Source organism: Rhincodon typus, chromosome 15, assembly GCF_021869965.1.
Source record: "Rhincodon typus isolate 14 chromosome 15, sRhiTyp1.1, whole genome shotgun sequence".
Taxonomy (NCBI): domain Eukaryota; kingdom Metazoa; phylum Chordata; class Chondrichthyes; order Orectolobiformes; family Rhincodontidae; genus Rhincodon; species Rhincodon typus.
The window spans coordinates 44,762,523-44,785,132 of NC_063346.1; the positions used below are offsets into that span (position 1 = coordinate 44,762,523).

The 22,610-nt window shown below is 41.9% G+C and overlaps 1 protein-coding gene across 6 annotated transcripts in view; it reads right to left on the minus strand.

Moving 5' to 3' along the window:
• Window positions 1–22,610, minus strand: part of cfdp1 (craniofacial development protein 1) — a 176,052-nt gene that overhangs the window by 12,849 nt on the left and 140,593 nt on the right. For all 6 annotated transcript variants that reach the window (XM_048605873.1, XM_048605868.1, XM_048605867.1 and 3 more), the window contains one exon: window positions 21,082–21,240. In XM_048605873.1, coding sequence (XP_048461830.1) covers window positions 21,082–21,240 — 159 coding nt within the window. The remainder of the gene's footprint in view (window positions 1–21,081; window positions 21,241–22,610) is intronic.

Genomic DNA, 22,610 nt, shown 5'->3' on the forward strand with positions numbered 1-22,610 from the left:
AAATCCTGCTTTATCGACCGATACAAAAACGGACATATTGAAAAATGGCAGACCACTTGAAGACAAACCTGTAGATGGACGAAGTCGAGGGAATAAAATATTAAACTCTGCGTCTCCTCACTTTCCCATCAGGCAAAACTCAGATGGGTAAATGATATAGTAACACATTCTTCTGACAAGCAGAGTTAATAAGGATGCTAATTTCAAAATCCATTTGTTTTTTATTGAGCTGCTCCAATTCATCTCATTATATCACACAACATGCATTCGCAGCAAAACTATTTTGAGTATCAAATTGGCTGAAGGAAGATACAGACACATCGAAGCAAAACCTGTTTTGCAATCTGATGAAGAGCAGCAGCTGCATCTTTGTAAAAGCATTTTTTGCTGCAGGCCGTTCTATTTCAAACACTTTAAAGGACTGACACTGTGCTTGATCTTCTTTTTACGAAAAGAAACAAGATCCAAAATGTAATCTTTTGCCGTAGTTTATTCCAGGAAATGCATTAAGGAATATTCTAAATCCTACTTCAGAATCCAATTACCATTCTGAAAACACAATTTTGCGTAGAAATTCGATAGAAAAGCTGTGAAACTGGTAAAGGTCTTTCAAGACTCAAAGAGCAGCATAGGGTTTAACATCAATTAACCTACTGAATATAATGTAAATTAACTGCATCTGATTAAAATGTCAAACTAATTTTTATGGTCTACTGAAAACTGCAAACCAAATTATACAAGTAATAAAAGAATTTTAATTGAGATTTGAAATGAGGGCACTGCTGTTGCTTCCCTTTTTATATTGTTCCCCTCGCTCCTCTTGTCCTTTTTAATGTTCAGATAGTTTCCATTGTATCTGGTTATTTACCCTGCACAGTCATCACTATTGGATGTTTGAAATCAGTGCTCCTTCCTTCCTGCAAGGTCATTAGTAATTTTCTCCCTTACATTGAATTGGTATTCTAAGCAGCAGTGACCATGCAAGGTCAGCTTTTTTCAATCAGAATTTCTCCTGCTCCCCAAAAAAAAAGGCACCTACATGGTTAGCTCAATGAATTAATTTGTTTCAGCTTCCTAGACACATGTTGTGATCCCATATTTTGGCAGGGTGGGGTGGTAGTATGTTGATTTCTGATTGCAGCAGCTGAAAATGGTAGTGTACTCAAGGAAAACTACAAGATTTTTTGAGAAGGTGCTGACTCCTAGGCTGAAGGTAACTAGTGGAAAACCTAATATGGTCACCTTTACCAAACAGAGGATGAAACCCCTGCTAAAGAATGCACATGTCAGCAAAGTAACTACTACTGAAAAACAGGGTGGCCCCCCCCAATAAAGATTCTGCGCAATAGATATATCTATTGACTGAAATTGCCACTCAGTAGGTAGTGAGGTAACAACGTGTTTTCATGACTGAAGGAGAGTACCAAATCAACTGGTATAAAAGGCCTCCAACAAAAGGATTACCTAATCGATATACATCAAATGCAGGACTCAAAACATGTTAAAAAGTTAACAATATATTTGCAAAGCATGGTGCTCAACAAAGAACAAAGAAAATTACAGCACAGGAACAGGCCCTTCGGCCTTCCAAGCCTGTGCCGATCCAGTACCTCTATCTAAACCTGTCACCTATTTTCCAAGGATCTGTATCGCTCTGCTCCCTGCCCATTCATGTATCTGTCTAGATACATCTTAAATGACGCTATCGTGCCTGCCTCTACCACCTCCGCGGGCAACACGTTCCAGGCACCCACCACCCTCTATGTAAAGAACTTTCCACGCATATCTCCCTTAAGCTTTTCCCCTCTCACCTTGAAATCATGACCCCTAGTAACTGAGTCCCCCACTCTGGGAAAAAGCTTCTTGCTATCCACCCTGTCTATACCTCTCATGATTTTGTAGAGCTCAATCAGGTCCCCCCTCAACCTCCGTCTTTCTAATGTAAATAATCCTAATCAACTCAACCTCTCTTCATAGCTAGCACCCTCCATACCAGGCAACATCCTGGTGAACCTCCTCTGCACCCTCTCCAAAGCATCCACATCCTTTTGGTAATGTGGCGACCAGAACTGTACGCCATATTCCAAATGTGATTGAACCAAAGTCCACTACAACTGTAACATGACCTGCCAACTCTTGTACTCAATACCCCGTCCGATGAATGAAAGCATGCCGAATGCCTTCTTGACCATTCTATCAACCTGCGTTGCCACCTTCAGGGTACAATGGACCTGAACACCCAGATCTCTCTGTATAGTTCGCTCTTGAATTGGATCTTCCAAAATGCATCACCTCGCATTTGCCTGGATTGAACTCCATCTGCCATTTCTCCGCCCAACTCTCCAATCTATCTATATTCCGCTGCATTCTCTGACAGTCCCCTTCACTATCTGCTACTCCACCAATCTTAGTGTCATCTGCAAACTTGCTAATCAGACCATCTATAGCTTCCTCCAGATCATTTATGTATATCACAAACAGTGGTCCCAACACGGATCCCTATGGAACACCAATGGTCACAGTTCTCCATTTTGAGAAACTCCCTTCCACTACAACTCCCTCTCTCCTGTTGCCCAGCCAGTTCTCTATCCATCTAGCTAGTACACCCTGGACGCCATGCGACTTCACTTTCTCCATCAGCCTACCATGGGGAACCTTATCAAATGCCTTACTGAAGTCCATGTATATGACATCTACAGCCCTTCCCTCATCTATCAACTTTGTCACTTCCTCAAAGAATTCTATCAAGTTGGTAAGATATGACCTTCCCTGCACAAAACCATGCTGCCTATCACTAATAAGCCCATTTTCTTCCAAATGTAAATAGATCCTATCCCTCAGTATCTTCTCCAGCAGCTTCCCCACCACTGACGTCAGGCTCACCGGTCTATAATTACCTGGATTATCCTTGCTACCCTTCTTAAACAAGGAGACAACATTAGCAATTCTCCAGTCCTCTGGAAACTCACCCGGGCTCAAGGATGCTGCAAAGATATCTGTTAAGGCCCCAGCTATTTCCTCTCAAACATTCACAAACAACATCCTCTGCTATCTATCTCATCAGTGAAACTCCCATTCAGAGATAAAACCCAAAGCTTTTGTTCTACATTTTCATCCTGTCATTAGGGTTCCTCAAATTACTTGCATGGTCAACTGAAATGTAACTCTTACATAAATGGATTTTTTTTTAGTAACAGGCCTGTAGACCAACCAATGGTGGTTTTATATCGACAGTTAGTGAATCAATGGCTGTAACTGAGACACCATAGGAAATTAGACATGGGGCTAATCACAGTGAACGCAAATCATTTAGTATGCATTAATGAGGCCTGTGTACAGTAAAAATAATATCTTAGAATATATGGGAAACTTTTTCTTCCATTCCAATGTTCACACCCACTCCCAAAATTTTGAAGAATGTAGAGATCTATTCACCCAACTGCATGAGGTTTGTTTTTGCCAACAAGAGGCACTCTGATTTACCTCAGAGATTGATGGAGGATAAAACAGAGGGATAAGTTAATTGTAATTATTCAGTGAATTATAAATCAACTGTCTTAACAGATTAGTACAGACTCACTGCTGAGTGGCAGCCATCAGAATTAGCACCCATCAGCCTACACTGAAACAGCAAAGGGATGGGCAGTGTCTTGGGCAATGTTACCAAGCAACACTTTCTCAGCAATAGCCTACTCAAGATGGTCAATTTGGACTCTACCAGGGTCACTTAGATCAAGACGTCAACACAACTTTAGTCCAACACAGAGGTGAATTCACATGCACAAACATTCACTCCCTCCAACTGTCACACAGTCAGAGCGGCATGTACCATCTTAAAGATGCACAGATGAAATTCACCAAGCCTCCTTGGACAGAACCTTCCAACTTACAACTACCACCATCTAGAAGGACAAGGGAAATAGATACATGGGAACATGACTTCCAAGTCATACAATATCTTGACTTGGAACTAGATCGCTGTTTCTTCAGTATCACCAGGTCAAAATCCTGAAACTTCCTCCCTAACACTGTTAGGTTACCTACAAATGGACTGCAGCAGTTCAGGGAGGCAGCTCACCACCACAGTCTCAAAATGTTTGCCCAGCCAGTGAAGACCATTTCCTATGAATATGCAAAAAAAGTAAAGCAAGAGTGACCGCCCTTGACATTGATGTTACACTAAACGGTGCCTTGATGGACCATAGCAAAATTAATGTCAATTAAAATCAGAGGAAAATTTACCACTGGTTAGTGCCATACTTAACACAAATGAAGATGACTGAAGTTGTTACAGGTCAATCAAGTCACCCCAGAATGTCACTGTAGGAGTTCCTCAGTGCCATATTCTAGGCCCAAATATCTTCAGTTGCACAAACAACGTTCATTACCATTCAGATACTAAAGCAGTCTGGACCTGCATGCAGTAAGACCTGCGCAATATTCAGTTGGGTCTGATAAGTGACAAGTAGCTTTCAAGCCACACAAGTGTTATGATCACAGTTGGTGTTAATCCTGGACAAGTCAGAACCCAGAATGAAATCTGGCTTGTTAGATCATACTTTCTTTTTTGTTTTAATGAGGTGGCCTTTTATCAAAAAACAAACACAAGAAGAAGAAGATTTGGCATCAACAATAAAACAGAAGTTTATTATGAAAAGAAATGAAGAAGTAGAATAAACCAAAGTATTTACATAACATAATTTTAAAGGTGTTGAAACCTATGGTAAAATACAATCTCATTAAACTTAAAAGCGCTCCTTTGCAGTCTCATACTAGACAGAATTCCTATCTGCAAGGGCTAATTTTACCTGTAGCTTCAATTCCTCTGCATTGAGAATCTAATAGCTTCGTCCTTGAGCCTTCATATACCAGAGCTTAAATTTTCTCTGCTTCAAATAACCACTTCAGGATTTTAACCAACCACTTCTGGACTGCAACTTTAAAACTAAATTTACACTATACCTTAATACTTCTAAATGGTCCTCTTCCTTCAGAGACAAATATCTCAGACATCCAGCTTCAGTTAATAATACTGCAAAACTGGCCCACCAAAAGTGCTTTCTTCAGGCCATGGATGTTTTCCCCTAAATCTAAAAAATCCAGAATTTTTTTAGCTGAAGCCTAATGCACAGCACTGTTTATTCTGTTTTCTGATAAAATTCTCCAATGTAAACAATAACCATTACCATCTCAGAAGTCTCTCTCATTTAAAATAAATCACCCTGTCTACAGAAATACTCACACATTAATAACCTCTTCATAGACATGGGCCAAATTCACATGCCACTAGTTCAAATTCAAACTCTAAAATAACTGCTCTTAAAATATATGTAAATCACACATGTAGATCACACAAGTGCCAGGCAATGACCATATCATGTGAGAGAGAATCCAACCAGCTCTCCTTGAAATTCAATGGTATTACCATATAAACAAGGCATTGACCATTTCTGCCACATATTGGCTTTAGTTTGAAAAGGACAGTAAAAACGTTAAGAAGTAATGCGATGCAGGTTCAAGCTTAAATGGTATCAGCGCATTCCACCTGGAATTGTGGTAGCTGTGAAAGATTTGCTCAGTGAAAATGAGGTACAAATTGTGCATTGGGAGCAATAACTGGAAGGCAGAAAGCTAACCTTGACTGAACTGTTGTAAACAGACTGAAATTGTGTATTTAAAATTTAAAAATTCTGCAAAGTTTGCAACCACATACGAAGACTCATTTGCATTCATAGTCCAAGTCTTTCATGCTTCTAGCATCTTCTTCTGATATGGGACTTGTGCATCCGTAACAGATTTTATTTTGCTCTCTTACTAAGCTTTTCATTAAGCAGCTAGCAAACTGTTGGTAGCTTCCCTGATCCAATTGCTTGAGAACGCATTTCATGATTATGGTAGTTTGTCTCGACTGATATTCACACATCCTCGTTCTACCAAATCAAAATAGTGTACATAAACTTAAAAACATTCATAAACCATGGTGAATAGTGAAGCCTTGTGTAGCAGAATGTCTGGTACAGGGCAAAGGTAATCAAAATAGTAGTGTTTAGGCAAAACATTTGACTGTGTTGTCAACCGTTAATCACATAGGCCATTAATAACCTGACCCGTGGCAGGAAGGAGCTGGTTTATTTCTAATTATCTCTGCACATTTCCCGTAAAACTAGACTTGCAGGATACACAGACATCTTCTGGACATTGCATCATACTTTTATTTAAATATCAATTTAAAAAGGTCAAACAACTGCTATGCAGATGCCTATTTGTTCTTCATCAACTGTAGTTTACTTTTTCCAAATTTCCTTTGCTCCATATCCAAAGACAATGGTCCACACTGCAGTACAATACTTTGAACACCAGCAAACTTCCAAAACTAACCCACATTGCTATTCCTCATACACAATCCGAGGCTTCAAGTGCAGCAGGTTAGTTTCCAATGTTGTGGAAAGTTAGACTATGCGCATGCTCTTTAGTGAGTGTAATAAAACAGAATAGGAACCATGACTTACTTTTCTCTCTCCTAGTCCAGGGATATCAGTTTCACGGAATTTGGTACAATGAGATTCATGTAAATCATGATGGTGTGCTTAACTACATGAACCAAATGTAAACAAGATGACATGAGTCTGGCATGAACATGCGAAGGTAGTGGTATTCGATAATACACTAACAAGTTGAATTTCAAAACCTACAAGTGTAAATAAAGGAGAGTTACAGTAAAGAAGGAATGGAAGAGCCCTACTTCATGATAAGGAGCAAGTAGCCTCAGAGACAGAGTATACAGGCACTTTACAACCTACAGATACTCTGGACTGGTATCTCAATGTGCAGACAGAAGTATTGACTTAAAGTACAAAATAAAGAACGTGTCGATGCAAGTATAAGAAGTTACAGGATTAGACTTTCTTCAATCCAAGGAACACACCACAGTGGATGAGATACTCCGATTCACCATACAGGCAGAAATCAGGATTCAAAATTGGTCAGTATTGCAAGGAAGCATGAGGATTCCTGTAACATAGTCAGATTATTAAGCCCAATATTGCACTGTCACCCACCCAAAAACCTGCCCAAACATTGTAAGAACGGGAATCCTCACCAATCATATTGTATAACATATAGCTCCAAACAGAACCACAAACATAAATGTCTAGCAGGGAGAGCTGAATGATATAAAGGTGGTCAGTTGGACCAAATTAGAAAATACTGTAAGTTAACAGCAAGAAAAGCACTTTCATCACCTCAAAAAACAAAGAAAGGATCCTGCAAAAGGAAAAAAGTCCAAGAAATGTTATAGATAAAGAAGAAAAAATGAAGGCAACATTCCTTCAAGAAGCCAAAGAGGGGCAAAACAGACTCTGGACCAACAATGTGAAGGCACGAGACTTTGAAACAGAATTTAAACTCAACACAGGAGCAGCTGTTTCAATACTGGTAGCTTGCCTTGGTTGAAATCCCAAAGAGTCACAACAGTTAACACAAAACTCCAAGGTGCAGGAAACAGTGATCTTCAGTCACAAGGATAAATCACCACAGGCGAGAAGCCATAACCAACAGCATTAATTAGATCAGAAAAGATCTGACAAACAGATTAATATTGAAATTATATAGTACTGCATGGGTTAAGTGCTGTCATGCACTTCTATTGCCCATTTGAAACAAGTTGCAAGATTACAGCCACATTGTTCAAGGTACAAGTCATTACATATTACTATGATGATGTGGCATCTTTCATTAGTTAATGGAACAACCAAAGGCAACTTTTATGGATTGTTTCCAAAAAAATTCTGATAGAAGGAATAATCTACCTTCTGTTGAAATTAAGGACAGACAGTGGGAAAGGGCACCAGAAAGGTTGTGCCTGACTTTGTGTAATTAGCTCAGGGCATATCTGCATTTGGCTGTGATGACTGCACAGTTCAATAGCCTTCCAATAACTAGGATGGCCCATGTGCTTTGGAAAAAGCCTGTTTTTTTTTGTGTGGCCCCCTTCAGGACCAAGGTTGAATTGGCAGTATTCTGAAAATGGGTTAATTGGTTTCCTGAATATGACATCATTACAGAGCTGAGGGTCTGGTGGTATAGTGGCAATGACCCCATTGCTGGGCAAAAGGTCAAGGTTGAAGTCCCAGCTGATCCAGGATTGTATCATAACATGTCTAAATAGGTTGATTACAACTTTTATTTTAGGGACCTGGGGTCACCATGAGTTTGAACAGCTAAAAAGCAAAGGGTAAATAAAAAGCTAATTGCAGTGGTGTTAGGTTTCAGCTTGTTTCTATTTGGCAGTTCAGAACACACAATTTGTGTGAAAATAAACAAGGAAGGTTGTCTCCAAATCCAAATGTTTTCTGTTTGGTAGTTTTCAACAAATCCTTCTGAAGGAAGTCTCTGAGAACAGAGAAGCTGTACCTGAAGACAAGGGATTATGGGCTGGACAAGACCCACTACCATTGTTCAGTGTTGCCAAAATCACTAGACTGTATGAAGGGGTCTGAGCGGGAAAACTCCAGGGATACTAACTATTGAAATTGAAATTTACTACCTTTGAAATACCCTTTGCTTGTAAATTATATTTGAATCATGTTGATGTTAGCTGGTTTGTAACAGTAAAACTTTTACATTTTGACTGGCATTTTCATTCACCGGCAATTCAAAGATTTTTCAAAAAGTCATTCATCATGAGGGCTTGTAACATAATCAACTACAAAGAAGAATGATCACTTTGGTAAGAGGCTGAATGGTAAAAGGACTGTTTAGCAAGTCAGAGTCAATGACTTCAGGAGGAAGACCATTGATTAAAAATATGTATTGTAGAAGGGATTATCATCAATGCAAATTGCAGCACACTCTTTACCTTAAGGCTTGCCAAATCAATCTCATTTCATTTTTCATATTGTTATAAATCACAATTTGTGTGTATTTGCATTCTTCATTAGAAAACAAAAGGAATTATGATGTGTTTCTCTGTTTGAACAGTTGTATTGCCTGTACATGTAGTGCTGCAGGGCACGAGATCTCAGGGTGATGGTCCATGCACAGCTTATCAACAGAACTTAAAAAAAACTCTCAAACTGAAACTGCTGTCCCTGAATATCTAAACAGCATCCAATCATATCGGTCCTGAAGGTGGTGCCCTAAAATATGATAAACTTCCAAAGACGACTTCTGGGCAGTTAATTAGGAGTATGTAAGCGAAGAGGGATGGATGAAAGTTCTGGTCACAAGAAAGACCACAGGAAATACTTCCCTCTTGGCAAGTAAACAGCAGGATTTCTACACATAAACAACTAATGTCACAAAGCTTTCAAGTTCTTGGATAAACACAGGAATGTATTTTAATTTAGATTTGTTTACAGGAACATAAAAATATACCAGGAAGAAAAACAAAGTATTTAAATGTTCATGGAAAACTTTGCAGCTCAGAAATTGTTTCTTATTTTTAAAATTTCTTTTTTTGCGAAAGGATTTTTATTTCTCTACTGTCAAGTAGGTGTTTCTTTATGTTCACTTAACAGACATTTTATGTTCAGTTAAAGGACATTTATAGGAGCACTTTGCTGATGCCAAAGACAGGAATTATGCACCTTTTAATGTTATAAATATATTAAGCTGTTTTAATGCATATTTATGTTATGAAACTTCAAGCTCTTAAATTCTGAGATCAAAATGGGAAATAAATTGGCCCAATAGTGGAGATATCAAACAACAATAAGACTGGAAACAAAGTGCTGAGTTTTCAGGGAAATAACAGGTGAGCAGGAGAATGTTCCAGTGAAAGAATCTAAAGTGATGGTTCCAGGAAGATTGGTGGCAAATATCATGTTGCAACTTTACAGAGACTAATATTGGATGGAAGGGGAGGAGAAGAAATGACAATGTCTTATGGAAAATATTGACCTGGTGCAGATACCAGCAGGGTGGAATGCCACCATACAATTTACCCAAATTAGCCCACTTCAAAACCTTAGTTGGAGGAATAAGTAAATGAGGGTTAGTAGGAACTGCAGATGCTGGAGAATCTGAGATAACAAGGTGTAGAGCTGGATGAACACGGCAGGCCAAGCAGCATCAGAGGAGCAGGAAGGCTGACGTTTCAGGCCGAGACCCTTCTTCAGAAATGGGGGAGGGGAAGGGGGTTCTGAAATAAATAGGGAGAGAGGGGGAGGCGGATAGAAGATGGAAAAAGGAGAAGATAGGTGGAGAGGAAACAGACAGGTCAAAGAGGCGAGGATGGAGCCAGTAAAGGTGAGTGTCGGTGGGGAGTTAGGGAGGAGATAGGTCAGTCCAGGGAGGACGGACAGGTCAAGTGGGCGGGATGAGGTTACTAGGTAGGGGATGGGGGTGGGGCTTGAGGTGGGAGGACTGGATAGGTGGGAGGAAGGACAGGTTTGGGAGGTGGGGACGAGCTGGGCTGGTTTTGGGATGGGGTAGGAGGAGGGGAGATTTTGAAGCTTGTGAAGTCCACATTGATACCATTGGGCTGCAGGGTTCCCAAGCGGAATATGAGTTGCTGTTCCTGCAACCTTCGGGTGGCATCGTTGTGGCACTGCAGGAGGCCCAGGATGGACATGTCGTCTGAGGAATGGGAGGGGGAGTTGAAATGGTTCGCGACTGGGAGGTGCAGTTGTTCATTGCGAACCAAGCGTAGGTGTTCTGCAAAGCGGTCCCCAAGCCTCCGCTTGGTTTCCCCGATGTAGAGGAAGCCACACCAGGTACAGCAGATGCAGTATACCACATTAGCAGATGTGCGGGTGAACACCTGCTTGATGTGGAAAGTCTTCTTGGGGCCTGGGATGGGGGTGAGGGGGGAGGTGTAGGAGCAGGTGTAGCACTTCCTGCAGTTGCAGGGAAAAGTGCCGGGTGTAGTGGGGCTGGAGGGGAGTGTGGAGCGGACAAGGCAGTCACGGAGTCTTCGTAGGATCCACAACCTGAACTCACAATTCTACTCAGCATAATTGGACACTAAAAACCGTAAGTACAGTAAACTTACTGGTACCTACCACCCAAAACTGGCTTCCTCCACCCCCCAAATCCCCAATCCTACCCAGGACCTTCTCCACAATGTGCCCGCCACCATTGGCCAGGTGGTCACTATCGGAGCACCCACGGATGACATCACATCCTCCTCTGCCGCCGGGTACACCACTTCTGGGACAGCAAACGCCATCGACACCGCTGCTGATGCCACCGCCTCCATTTCCGAGGCCAACACCACAGACACTGAGGACACACCTACCATCACCGCTGCTGCCGCCGCCTACCCGCTCTGCCCACCACCGAGGCCAACGCAACTCCGCCCACCGCCCATGCCGACGCAACTCCGCCCATCGCCGACGCCGCACGGCCCACCACCGACACCAACGTCGCTCCGCCCATCGCCTCCACAGCCAGCAGCTCCAGAGGAGACAGCAACACCCAGTCCTGCCGGGTCTTCACTATCCCCCCAGACCTCCCCCTTACTGAGGACGAACGGTCAGTCCTCAGTAAAGGGCTCACCTTTGTCCCCCTCCACCCACACATCAACGAATACTGCTCACGTTTGGACATAGAGCAGATTTTCCGCTGTCTCCGCCTCCGCACTTACTTCTTCAACCGTGAGCCTAACCCTCCCTCTACTGATCCCTTCTCCTGCCTCCAACACACCCCCTCCTCCTGGACACGATCCCAAGGCCTCCTACCCTCCCTCAACCTCTTCATCTCCAACTGCCGTCCAGACATCAATCGCCGCAACCTCTCCACCCCTCTCACCAACTCCAACCTCTCCCCCACAGAACGTGCAGCCCTCCGCTCCAATCCCAACCTCGCCATAAAATCCGGCGACAAGGGAGGCGCAGTTGTAGTATGGCGCACTGACCTCTACATCGCCGAGGCCAGGCGCCAACTCTCCGACACCTCCTCCTACCATCTCCTTGATCATGACCCCACCCCCGACCACCAAACCATCATCTCCCAAACCATCCACAATCTCATCACCTCAGGTGACCTTCCACCCACAGCCTCCAACCTCATTGTTCCCCAACCCCGCACGCCCACTTCTATCTCCTTCCCAAAATCCACAAACCTGACTGCCCTGGTCGACCCATTGTCTCCGCCTGCTCCTGCCCCACTGAACTTATTTCCACCTATCTCGACTCCATTTTCTCCCCCTTGGTCCAGGAACTCCCTACCTATGTCCGTGACACCACCCACCCTCCACCTCCTCCAAAACTTCCAATTCCCTGGTCCCAAACACCTCATCTTTACCATGGACGTCCAGTCCCTCTACACCTGCATTCCCCATGCAGATGGCCTAAAGGCCCTCTGCTTCTTCCTGTCCCGCAGGCCCGACCAGTCCCCCTCTACTGATACCCTCATCCGCTTAGCCGAACTCGTCCTCACCCTCAACTTCTCTTTCAATTCCTCCCACTTCCTACAGACAAAGGGGGTGACCCAAGCTATGCCTGCCTCTTTGTAGATTACGTGGAACAATCCCTGTTCTGTAGCTACACTGGTCCTAAACCCCACCTTTTCCTCCGTTACATTGATGACTGTATCGGCACTGCCTCGTGCTCTCACGAGGAGCTCAAACAGTTCATCCACTTCACCAACACCTTCCACCCCAACCTTAAGTTCACCTGGACCATCTCCAACACTTCTCTCTCCTTCCTGGACCTCTCTATCTCCATCTCTGGCAACCACCTAGAAACCAATATCCATTTCAAGCCCACCGACTCCCACAGCTACCTAGAATACACCTCCTCCCACCCACCTTCCTGCAAAAATGCCATCCCCTATTTCCAATTCCTTAGCCTCCGCCGCATCTGTTCCCAGGATGAGGCATTCCACTCCCGTACATCCCAGATGTCCTCGTTTTTCAAATACCGCAACCTCCCCCCCGCAGTGGTCGAGAACGCCCTTGACCGTGCCTCCTGCATTTCCCGCAACTCATCCCTCACACCCCCTCCCCGCAATAACAACCAAAACAGAATCCCCCTCATCCTCACGTACCACCCCACCAACCTCTGCATCCAACGCATCATCCTCCGACACTTCCGCCATCTGCAATCCGACCCCACCACCAAAGACATTTTTCCCTCCCCACCCTTATCTGCCTTCCGGAGGGACCACTCTCTCTGGGACTCCCTTGTCCGCTCCACACTCCCTTCCAGCCCCACCACACCCGGCACTTTTCCCTGCAACCGCAGGAAGTGCTACACCTGCCCCTACACCTCCCCCCTCACCCCCATCCCAGGCCCCAAGAAGACTTTCCACATCAAGCAGATATTCACCTGCACATCTGCTAATGTGGTATACTGCATCCAATGTTCCCGTTGTGGCCTCCTATACATTGGGGAAACCAAGCGGAGGCTTGGGGACCGCTTTGCAGAACACCTACGCTTGGTTCGCAATAAACAACTGCACCTCCCAGTCGCGAACCATTTCAACTCCCCCTCCCATTCCTCAGACGACATGTCCATCCTGGGCCTCCTGCAGTGCCACAACGATGCCACCCTAAGGTTGCAGGAACAGCAACCCATATTCCGCTTGGGAACCCTGCAGCCCAATGGTATCAATGTGGACTTCACAAGCTTCAAAATCTCCCCTCCCCTACCGCATCCCAAAACCAGTCCAGCTCGTCCCCGCCTCCCTAATCTGTCCTTCCTCCCACCTATCCCCTCCTCCCACCTCAAGCCCCACCCCCATCCCCTACCTGGTAACCTCATCCCTCCCCCTTGACCTGTCCGTCCTCCCTGGACTGACCTATCTCCTCCCTCACTCCCCACCGACACTCACCTTTACTGGCTCCATCCCCACCTCTTTGACCGGTCTGTCTCCTCTCCACCTATCTTCCCCTCTATCCATCTTCTATCCGCCTCCCCCTCTCTCCCTATTTATTTCAGAACCCCCTTCCCCTCCCCCATTTCTGAAGAAGGGTCTAGGCCCAAAACGTCAGCCTTCCTGCTCCTCTGATGCTGCTTGGCCTGCCGTGTTCATCCAGCTCTACACCTGGTTATCTAAGTAAATAAGGGTGCCTCACAGATTTCAACATTTCAATTCAGGTATATTTAATGCATGGGAAGCTGAGAGCTCCCATTGTTTTTGCCATGGCAATGTCTTAGTCAGGTTTGAATTGCCAACCCATCAGCATTCTTTTAGCCTGTAGTATAAAGTGTCTTCATCACTTGAAATTTAGCATTTTTGTGTTTGCCCTGATAAGAGCAAAGACAAAAAACATTCAGCCAGTTGCCTGTCTTCTCAGTTATATTCAAGTTGTGTACTACCAAGCGACAATCCTGATATTCTGCTTTGTGCTTACAGAAAGCATGGGCTAAATGTGCACAAATGTACTTTTACAATATTTTGTTCTTCCCTTCCCCAACTGAGCAAGTGGACAGCAACCTGCGCATTACTGCCCACTTTGGTGATCTGCATCTGAAAATGTACATAAGTTCAAACTGTAATTTCAACTTAGCACAATGCATTGACCAAGATCCTCACTTAGATACCTGAAGTTGCAACAAATTTAAATGAAAATGAAATCTTTGAAATATCTCATGTATCATAATGTATTAACTTAATTTTGCAAATAGCTTATTAGTTTAGTTCTGCAACCAAAAGCTCTTATGCATCCGGTAAAAACAGCCTTAAGCAACAGAAATAAAGCAAACTCGTGGAGGTTGATAGGAATTCCACCCACGCAGTGTTGTCAGTAGTTCATTAACTTCATTCAGGGTCAACAATCTTAAAAATCAAGAGCAAGCACAATATGATCAAGCAGTATTAATGAGAAATTCCAATCGATTTTACACCAGCTTGCTGCAGTAATTACAGTGAGAGATTGCTCTGCCTCCTTACCAGCAAGAGATTGCTACTATAAGTCATCTTCCTCTCACCTCCCTTTCCATTATATTCAAATCATTTAAATTTAATTTTAAGTTGTATTTTTCGGCTTTTCTCCTGTAATTTTGGAATAGAGAAAATTACATTAATTAATATTCCAATAAACATTTAAACTATTATTTTAAAACTACTTTTTATAATTTCAGTGAGGGATACCAGCACTGGGGATGAAACACCATCTAGCTCCATTAAACACATTCAGACTCAATAAAGAGCTGACTATTCTTACTCAACAGTGTACTTCTACCCTAACACAGGCAGTTTTAAGTGGTCTTTGTGAGGTTTAGTGTAGAATTAGGAGAAACTTTGCTTTGTGAGAGTCAGCTCCATGACAAGAGGCTTATGACTGTGCATGTCTCATTGTCAACATACCAACTCATACAGAAAGAAGACGTGAAAAGCATTCTCAACTCTGAGAAGATTTTTCAACACTTGTGAAAGTAAAAAAAATTGACTGGCATTTTACTGAACTAAACAGCATTCTAAAATCACAAATAATACATGGTACACTAATACTTCCTGCACATTATCAATAATCTCTGACAGAAAATGAGCCATTATCTACATTCATTTTTATGACCAGGTGAGGAAGGACAAAATAACACTCTAATTCACCCACTCCTTGCTTGAAGGCTCCCTTAACAGGCTTTGGCTTCGGAATTTAAAGAGGGATGTATTTTGTAATTCTGTAAGAGACCCACAATTTGTTTTGAGGCTGTGAAGAATATACTCAGACAGGTTCCCTAGGTTAAGCAAAGGACAAGATAAACTTATTGCTACAATTTTTCTGGCGAAGTCTGAGTAATGCAGAACTATTTACACAGATATACACATTCACTTGGGCCAACGCTCACATAAAAATATGGTTTTCAGAACAGACTAGGCCTACAATGAGTTTAAAGTCCATAGAAGTTACAACAAAGGGATCTGCAGCGGTGACAGCAGGCAGCCTGAGTTCTCCAGGAATCTGTGGTGGCTCCAGCATGGGGGAAGATCAAGCCCAAAGCAGAGGAGATCAAACCCTTGTGGGTAATGTGAACTCAGCATGGCTAAGCATACAAGAAGGACTACAATGTTGAACTATTACCTTTAATTCTTTATTTTTCTACGGTATATGTAAGATTTTGTACCTAGGTACCTTTTACCTAAGATGGCACCAGGAAGACTTAATTAGTTCATGTCAGCAGCAATTATTGCTTTAAAACAGGCAACTGCATTTGGATACCTCACCTCAGAAACATTTGAAAAGCTTCAGGGTGGTATATAACAACAGGAGATGGGTGTTTCATACTGACCAGGAGTCTGACTGTCTGTTTTCATCCTATTTGCTAGAACACAAAATTGTGTAATCTCTAATAATTCATCTACTTGGCAGCCTGCTTTATTTGAAGCATTGTTATTGGACATAGAGGGTTCTAGTCTTTTCAACACATCTAGCCAGGGGAAAAAAAAAACTATAAATGGTGTCTTTAAGACAAGAAAAAGAATCCTTGTAACAACACTCAAAAGTAACAATTGATTGCTTTATCAGTGACCAATAATGGAAATTTGTCTCCAATTCAGTGTGAGATGCAGGAAATGAAACAGTTTTATTTTTACTACAAACAGCCAGAAGGCACAATTTCATTCATTTTCTAAAACACAGTACAAACATTGCTAGCTATAATAAGGATGCATGTTTTCATCTAAAATTAAATATATTTCTAAAAGATAAAGCCTGAGGCATGGCTTTCAGGTACTGTAAAAGGTAAACAAGTCAAAATTACTTTAGATAATGAAAAAAAACCTTCAAGACAACTCAGAACTTCCTTTTGAAACAAGGCAAAGATCCCAGAGATTTGTGGCAAAGCTTTGTGTAAAAATGTCAAAGTCCTTTCTACCACCAACAGCTTGGTATCTTGTCCTTGTACTGTTCTGATCCTCAACACACAGAAGCAAGGAATATCAGAATTAAATACAGAAAGGTTTTAGGAATTCTATCAATATATGAGGTTTGAACAACACTAAATGATGAGCATCAAGGTTTATAAAACTCATTAAAAGTTGCTAAGTTTACAATGTGTAAAGTACATCTTCTGAAACACCTGAGAGCAACAGCATTTAGCAAGGCAAAAATAACAGTGAGCTAACCCATGGTTTGACTGCATACCAACAGGACATTCATCAAGTGGCCAGATATAGATTCAGTTCAAAGCCCCATCATCACGAAATTCTGCTCTCACCTTAGCTGTGCAGGAGATATATCGAGGTAATATACATGTCAATCGTAGATGGGGAGAAAATAAATTACAGAGTAGATCAGCCCCACTGTGTCAGAATTTTCCTGGTGGTCACATGTAAGGCAAAATGATCTTACGGCACAGTGGCTGACTAGCTTCTCAATCAGAAACTGACTTAAGTGGGTAAACTGGTCCCCAATGAACAGCTGCCCAGGCCCTCTGAATCATATGCAGTCAGCAACTCTCTAACATATTTTAGAAAAAAACACTTTGTTGGTTCCAAAAAACAATTAAAAATTATATTCATTTTAAAAATGAGGACATTTAATTTCTCCATGACCCTCCTATGCTCCTTAACCCTCTTCTGCTCCTATTCATAGCTACACTAATATTGGCGCCATCACCTGTGGCCTTTCTACTCCAATGTCCTTTTTATTGACAAGACCATCACTGATCACTCCCTTGCATCATTCACAATTCACATTCTCCTGCCAGCTTGTAACTTCAATTCCTTTGGAATCCATCGCTGGGAACAAATGCACAAGTGACATGAAACCTCAACTTTCAAAACTCCCAACAGTCTTGAGTATTTTGGTATTCCATTCTGTGTGAACCCCCTGCAACCTTCAACTCGCTCGACCAGTCCACCATCTCCAACACTGATGTGCCCGACCACAGTAAATTTTAATCTCTTGATTCCAGTTGCTCCTTCTGGTAAAGTCCAAGTCATGGGACTAAATTTTACAAGCCCTTGATTTTGGCACATGTGCAAGGGGGAGGGGTGGCATGCGAAATAGGTCAGGTGGCCATCCCACCACCGAGGGTTCACTATGTTTAAAAAGAGATAATTAAGGATCACCAGAGCTAGTTTAAAACTGTCAAATCTGTGCTCAACTTTTTACAATTTGTCATTTGAATCCATCAGATTTTCACCTTTTATCGCAGAACAAAAGCAGCCTTGAAGTCAGAAACAAGAGGCTTATGACTGTGCATGTCTCATTGTCAACATACCAACTAATACAGAAAGAAGACTTGAAGATCGTTCTCAGCCCCGACAAGATTTTTTAATACTTGTGAAAGCAAAAAAATTGAAAATGGATTTTACTGAACAAAATAGCATTCTTTGGTTAATTATATCCCTGTTTGACATTTCAGTATTTGGTATGATTGAACGTATCAACGTTCTCCAATGTAGCTGTGCCACTGTGCAGCACACTGGAACTGCAGCAGCCCACTCCTCTGTATATCCAAGACCATTAACATTGACTCATGCTTTGGGAGGGTTTGGCCATTTGTCATGGAATATACCTGTAAACCCTGCAGATAACATTGAGCAGTTGCATCCAATGTATTTACTTGGACAGGGATAAAGGATACTGCTAACTAAGGGAGCAAGCATTGTTGTTTTCAACACAGTATTCAACATGTATTTTAAAAAGAAGCATGACAGCATTAGAATACATACATTGTTGCTGATAGCATGATACAAGCACAGAAATAGGTCTAACAAGTGGGAAAGTGAGCGTCAATCATGTTAAATGGATATAGCTATGTATGCAATGGCTGTTTCTGCACAAAACAGTTCAGTGAAAACATTCTGATACACCTGTATCTTACCTGTATCTTAATCTTTGTAGATTGGATAGAATGGACCATTAACTAGAAATATTTGAACATTTTGATTAAATAACATGAATATTGGTTAAGGTTATGTCTTGTATTCTAGTTGAGACTCTGATGTTCTAGTGTATTGGTCGCAACAGGTATCATGTAATCATCAGTGGATGGAGACTTTCTCCATTAAGGAGTGATGAAATGGCAATAATGTTTGAATAAAACAAACTATAATACAGCTGTTGTAACAAGATAAAGTTTAAATTAATTTCATTGTGATCCTTCAAATTGCTGTCAACACACACAGACAACAATACGCATATGTGGAAGTAGGGTAAAGATTCATTTTGCTCCAATCATATTTGACAGCTTCAATATCTTTCAATCAGCCTGTGTCTAAAATAATTGCTGGCCATAGCTTCATAAAGCTAGGGGTTTTTTTTAATCATTTGACTAGAAAAGATTTTATGAAAAAGAAATTTGACAAATTATTGCAACTCAAACTTGTGTGAACTTTAACTTTAATAATCAAGGTTAGAAAAGTAAAATAACATACGATATATATACACCGTACTCATCCAGTAACTTCCACAGTTAAAATGAGGTAAATATAGGTTAATGAACTGTGTTCAAACATTGCACAGAGCACATCAAATAGCAGATGTGGTCAGAACAGATCCCACAGACTTTTCAGCAACTCCCCTAGATGTTCACCATTCTGTGCATCATAAAATCTTATTAAGACTTGGCCTCCTTCATAAAGGACATCCAATCTTCACTTTCCCTCAATTTACTCAAAAGCTACTCTGATGAAAACCTGCCTCAAAAAATTGTTCACCTCCCACTGTTTCAATCTCTTTACCAAGCACTACCCTTCCCTGGTTTCTTGAGATTGCACTCCAGCATCTGCTCATGACACAATTGCAGTTATTTGGCAGATAACTAGCCTCACTAAGCTGGCATGGTTCCTGGGTTTCTCTAAACTCCAATTTCCCAGCTGCACTGAACTATAAATGCCGCTTGTGGGCTTCCTTGAACCCCAATTCTCGGCTGCACCAAGCAGCTCTTGGGACTTAAAGGAATCTCCAGCTATTCCAAGATAAGAGAAGTACTTTATCTGCATGGAGCCACCCTCTCTTGCTCCTGACTTTCTCTGCACCCCAATCTTTCTCGGTTATACCAAGCAAATACTGCTTATCAGTTTCTTTACCTCCATTCTCAGCTTCATTGGTTCCTGGGGTTTCTATCAGCCCTACCCTCATAGAGCTAACAGCAGCACACTCAAATGCATGCCCTCCTCTTTGGCTTTCTCCCTGACTGGCCAACTGACCCCTGACCTGTTACTCAGTCACCCTTGAATCGTTTTGAGTGACCTATTAACACATTTTCTGGCAGATTCCACTACTAGACAGAATTAAATATAACCAGCAATGGTACATCCCATGCCCGAGTGTTACAATGGCCGTGTTTATGGTGAATGCCATCACTAGATGGCGCAGCAATAGACACATGCACAAACATTGCTTGGCAGTGGCATGGTAGGTGGCTGGAATTCCTGTACAATTGCAGAGCAGCCTCAACAAAATCAAATGGACATTTTACCTCCCGCTGCAATGATTGTTAAAACACTTCAAAATGAAACTTAGAACTTTGAAAGAGGCAAAACATAGAAGTCACAGTAAAGCTCGATGGATCGCCGAGAAAAACTTTGGGGGAACATAACAGGCTTTCTGTGTGCGGCAGCCTCTCTTTTAGCAGAAATAAAAAGACAGAGTATCAGCATGCCCTTGCTGTTTACATTTCCTCAAATGCATCCTGACCAAAAGGCTGTATTGCAGTGAAGTGATATCCCGGGCCCTGTCTGAGAATAGGTGCCAGATTTCACAGTACACAGGAACACACAAAATGGATTTGATCATATTGTAGTGAAAGTGTTAAGCAAACTCTTCTCATTTTGAATCTACTGTGACCATTACAGGAGATAACATCAAAGTAGCGCAAATTAGCTATGTTGTTGTGTTTGTACTGTAAAGTTGAAACTTAGATTGAACAATTGACTTTTATAGTTGGAATAAATTAAATGAGTGAGAGAAATTCGAGCATCTTTGCTGAACTGCTTTAATAACATACACCATACGTGTGTGTGTGTGTGTGTGTGTGTGTGTGTGTGTGTGTGTGTGTGTGTGTGTGTGTGTGTGTGTGTGTATTAAGAAACACAACAATTGATACGAGCTTGATGGTGCGTCTGAACTTGGAAATACTTGGCAGCCAATCAAGGTGTTTGAGCACAGCAAGTGTGCTGTTATCTTTTTCTTGTTTGAGAAATTAGGTCACTTTCCATTTGGAACTTATTTTCAGCACTCACCCTTCTTTTCCTCGGTTGTAGATTGCAAGCTCATCACCAATCCCTTCCTTTTCTTTGAATGCTTCCCAGTCGATCTTCGACTTTTCCAGGGTGCTCAACTTTTGTTTCTTTCCCCCAATCTTTCCAAGAATGCTACCTAATCCACTTTGCCTCTTTACTCTGCATTTAGAAAACAAAAAGAGGACACATATTCAGAATACAGTAGCAGTGATGCAAAGAGCATATCAGACACTGAAGTAATCCTTCACTGTGCACCAAAATATCAGCCTAGATTTTGTGCTCAGATTGGTGAATTAGGTTTGGAAGCCAAACCGTGTCAGCTATAGGAGAGTGCCTCCTCTGAGCCAAGTTTAACATCTAACCATGGCCAGACTAAGTTGAAGATTGGCTCAAAATAGCTATTAAAGTAGCAAATAAGTATTTTTTGACAAGAGAAAACATAAAATGAATACATCTCTTGCACTATTTCATTGCTACCAGTGTTTCTTCTGATCTTTAGTGATGGTCTGGCTACCTTCCTGGGGCAGCAATCTTGCTCCTTAATGAAAAATGTGAATATGCCCAAATACATAAATGTGTCATAATTAAATATTTGTTTGAATCAATGGAAAGCTTCTCAAGGAATGATAGCTGTACATTAAGTAGCTGTTTTAAGAAGAATACTACAGCTAAACCATTATGAAGTATTTCAAGAAGGTGGCACTAAAGCCAATGAATTTAAATCCATTCTATTGAAAAAGTACTCCATGGACAAATCTCAACAGCAAATAAAAACCCAATGCCCCAGCAGAAACAACAAATTGAACTGATACTTGGTGCTCCTTCCAGGTCAATTCTGCAGACTCTCGTGTTACTGTTTGTTGCTCTATCATTTTAAAACAAAAATGCATGTGTGGTTGGTGACTTGAACACTGGATGGTTCTCGCCAAAAGGCACTGTCAGGTAGATGAGGGAAGTATGGGAGGGAATTGGAGAGGTACCGGTCATAATTTTCCAACCTTCCTTATATACAGGGCTGATGCCAGAGGACTGGAGACTTACAAATGTTACATTTTGGTTTAAAAAAAGGGTGTAAGAATACACTGAGCGATCATAAGTCAGTCAATTTAGACAACTACAAGGTTTATAAAATCATAAGGGATATGGATGGGGTGAATAGCCAAGGTCTTTTCCCCAGGGTAGGGGAGTCCACAGCTAAAGGGCATAGGTTTAAGCTGAGAGGGGCAAGATTTAAAACAGACCTGAGGGACAACTTTTTCACGCGGAAGGTAGCACATACCTGGAATGTGCTGCCAGAGGAAAATACAGTTACAACATTTAAAAGACATTTGGACAGGTATATGGATAGGAAGGGTTTAGAGGGATATAGGCCCAACACAGGCAAATGAGATTAGTTCAGTTTAGAAAATGTTGCCAGCACAGACGAGTTGGGCTGAAGGGTCTGTTTCTGTGCTGTTTGACTCTAAATCTGTGGGCAAGTTCCTACAAACATCCAGGGTGTTCATCTTGCAACATTTCAGTTTCCTTTA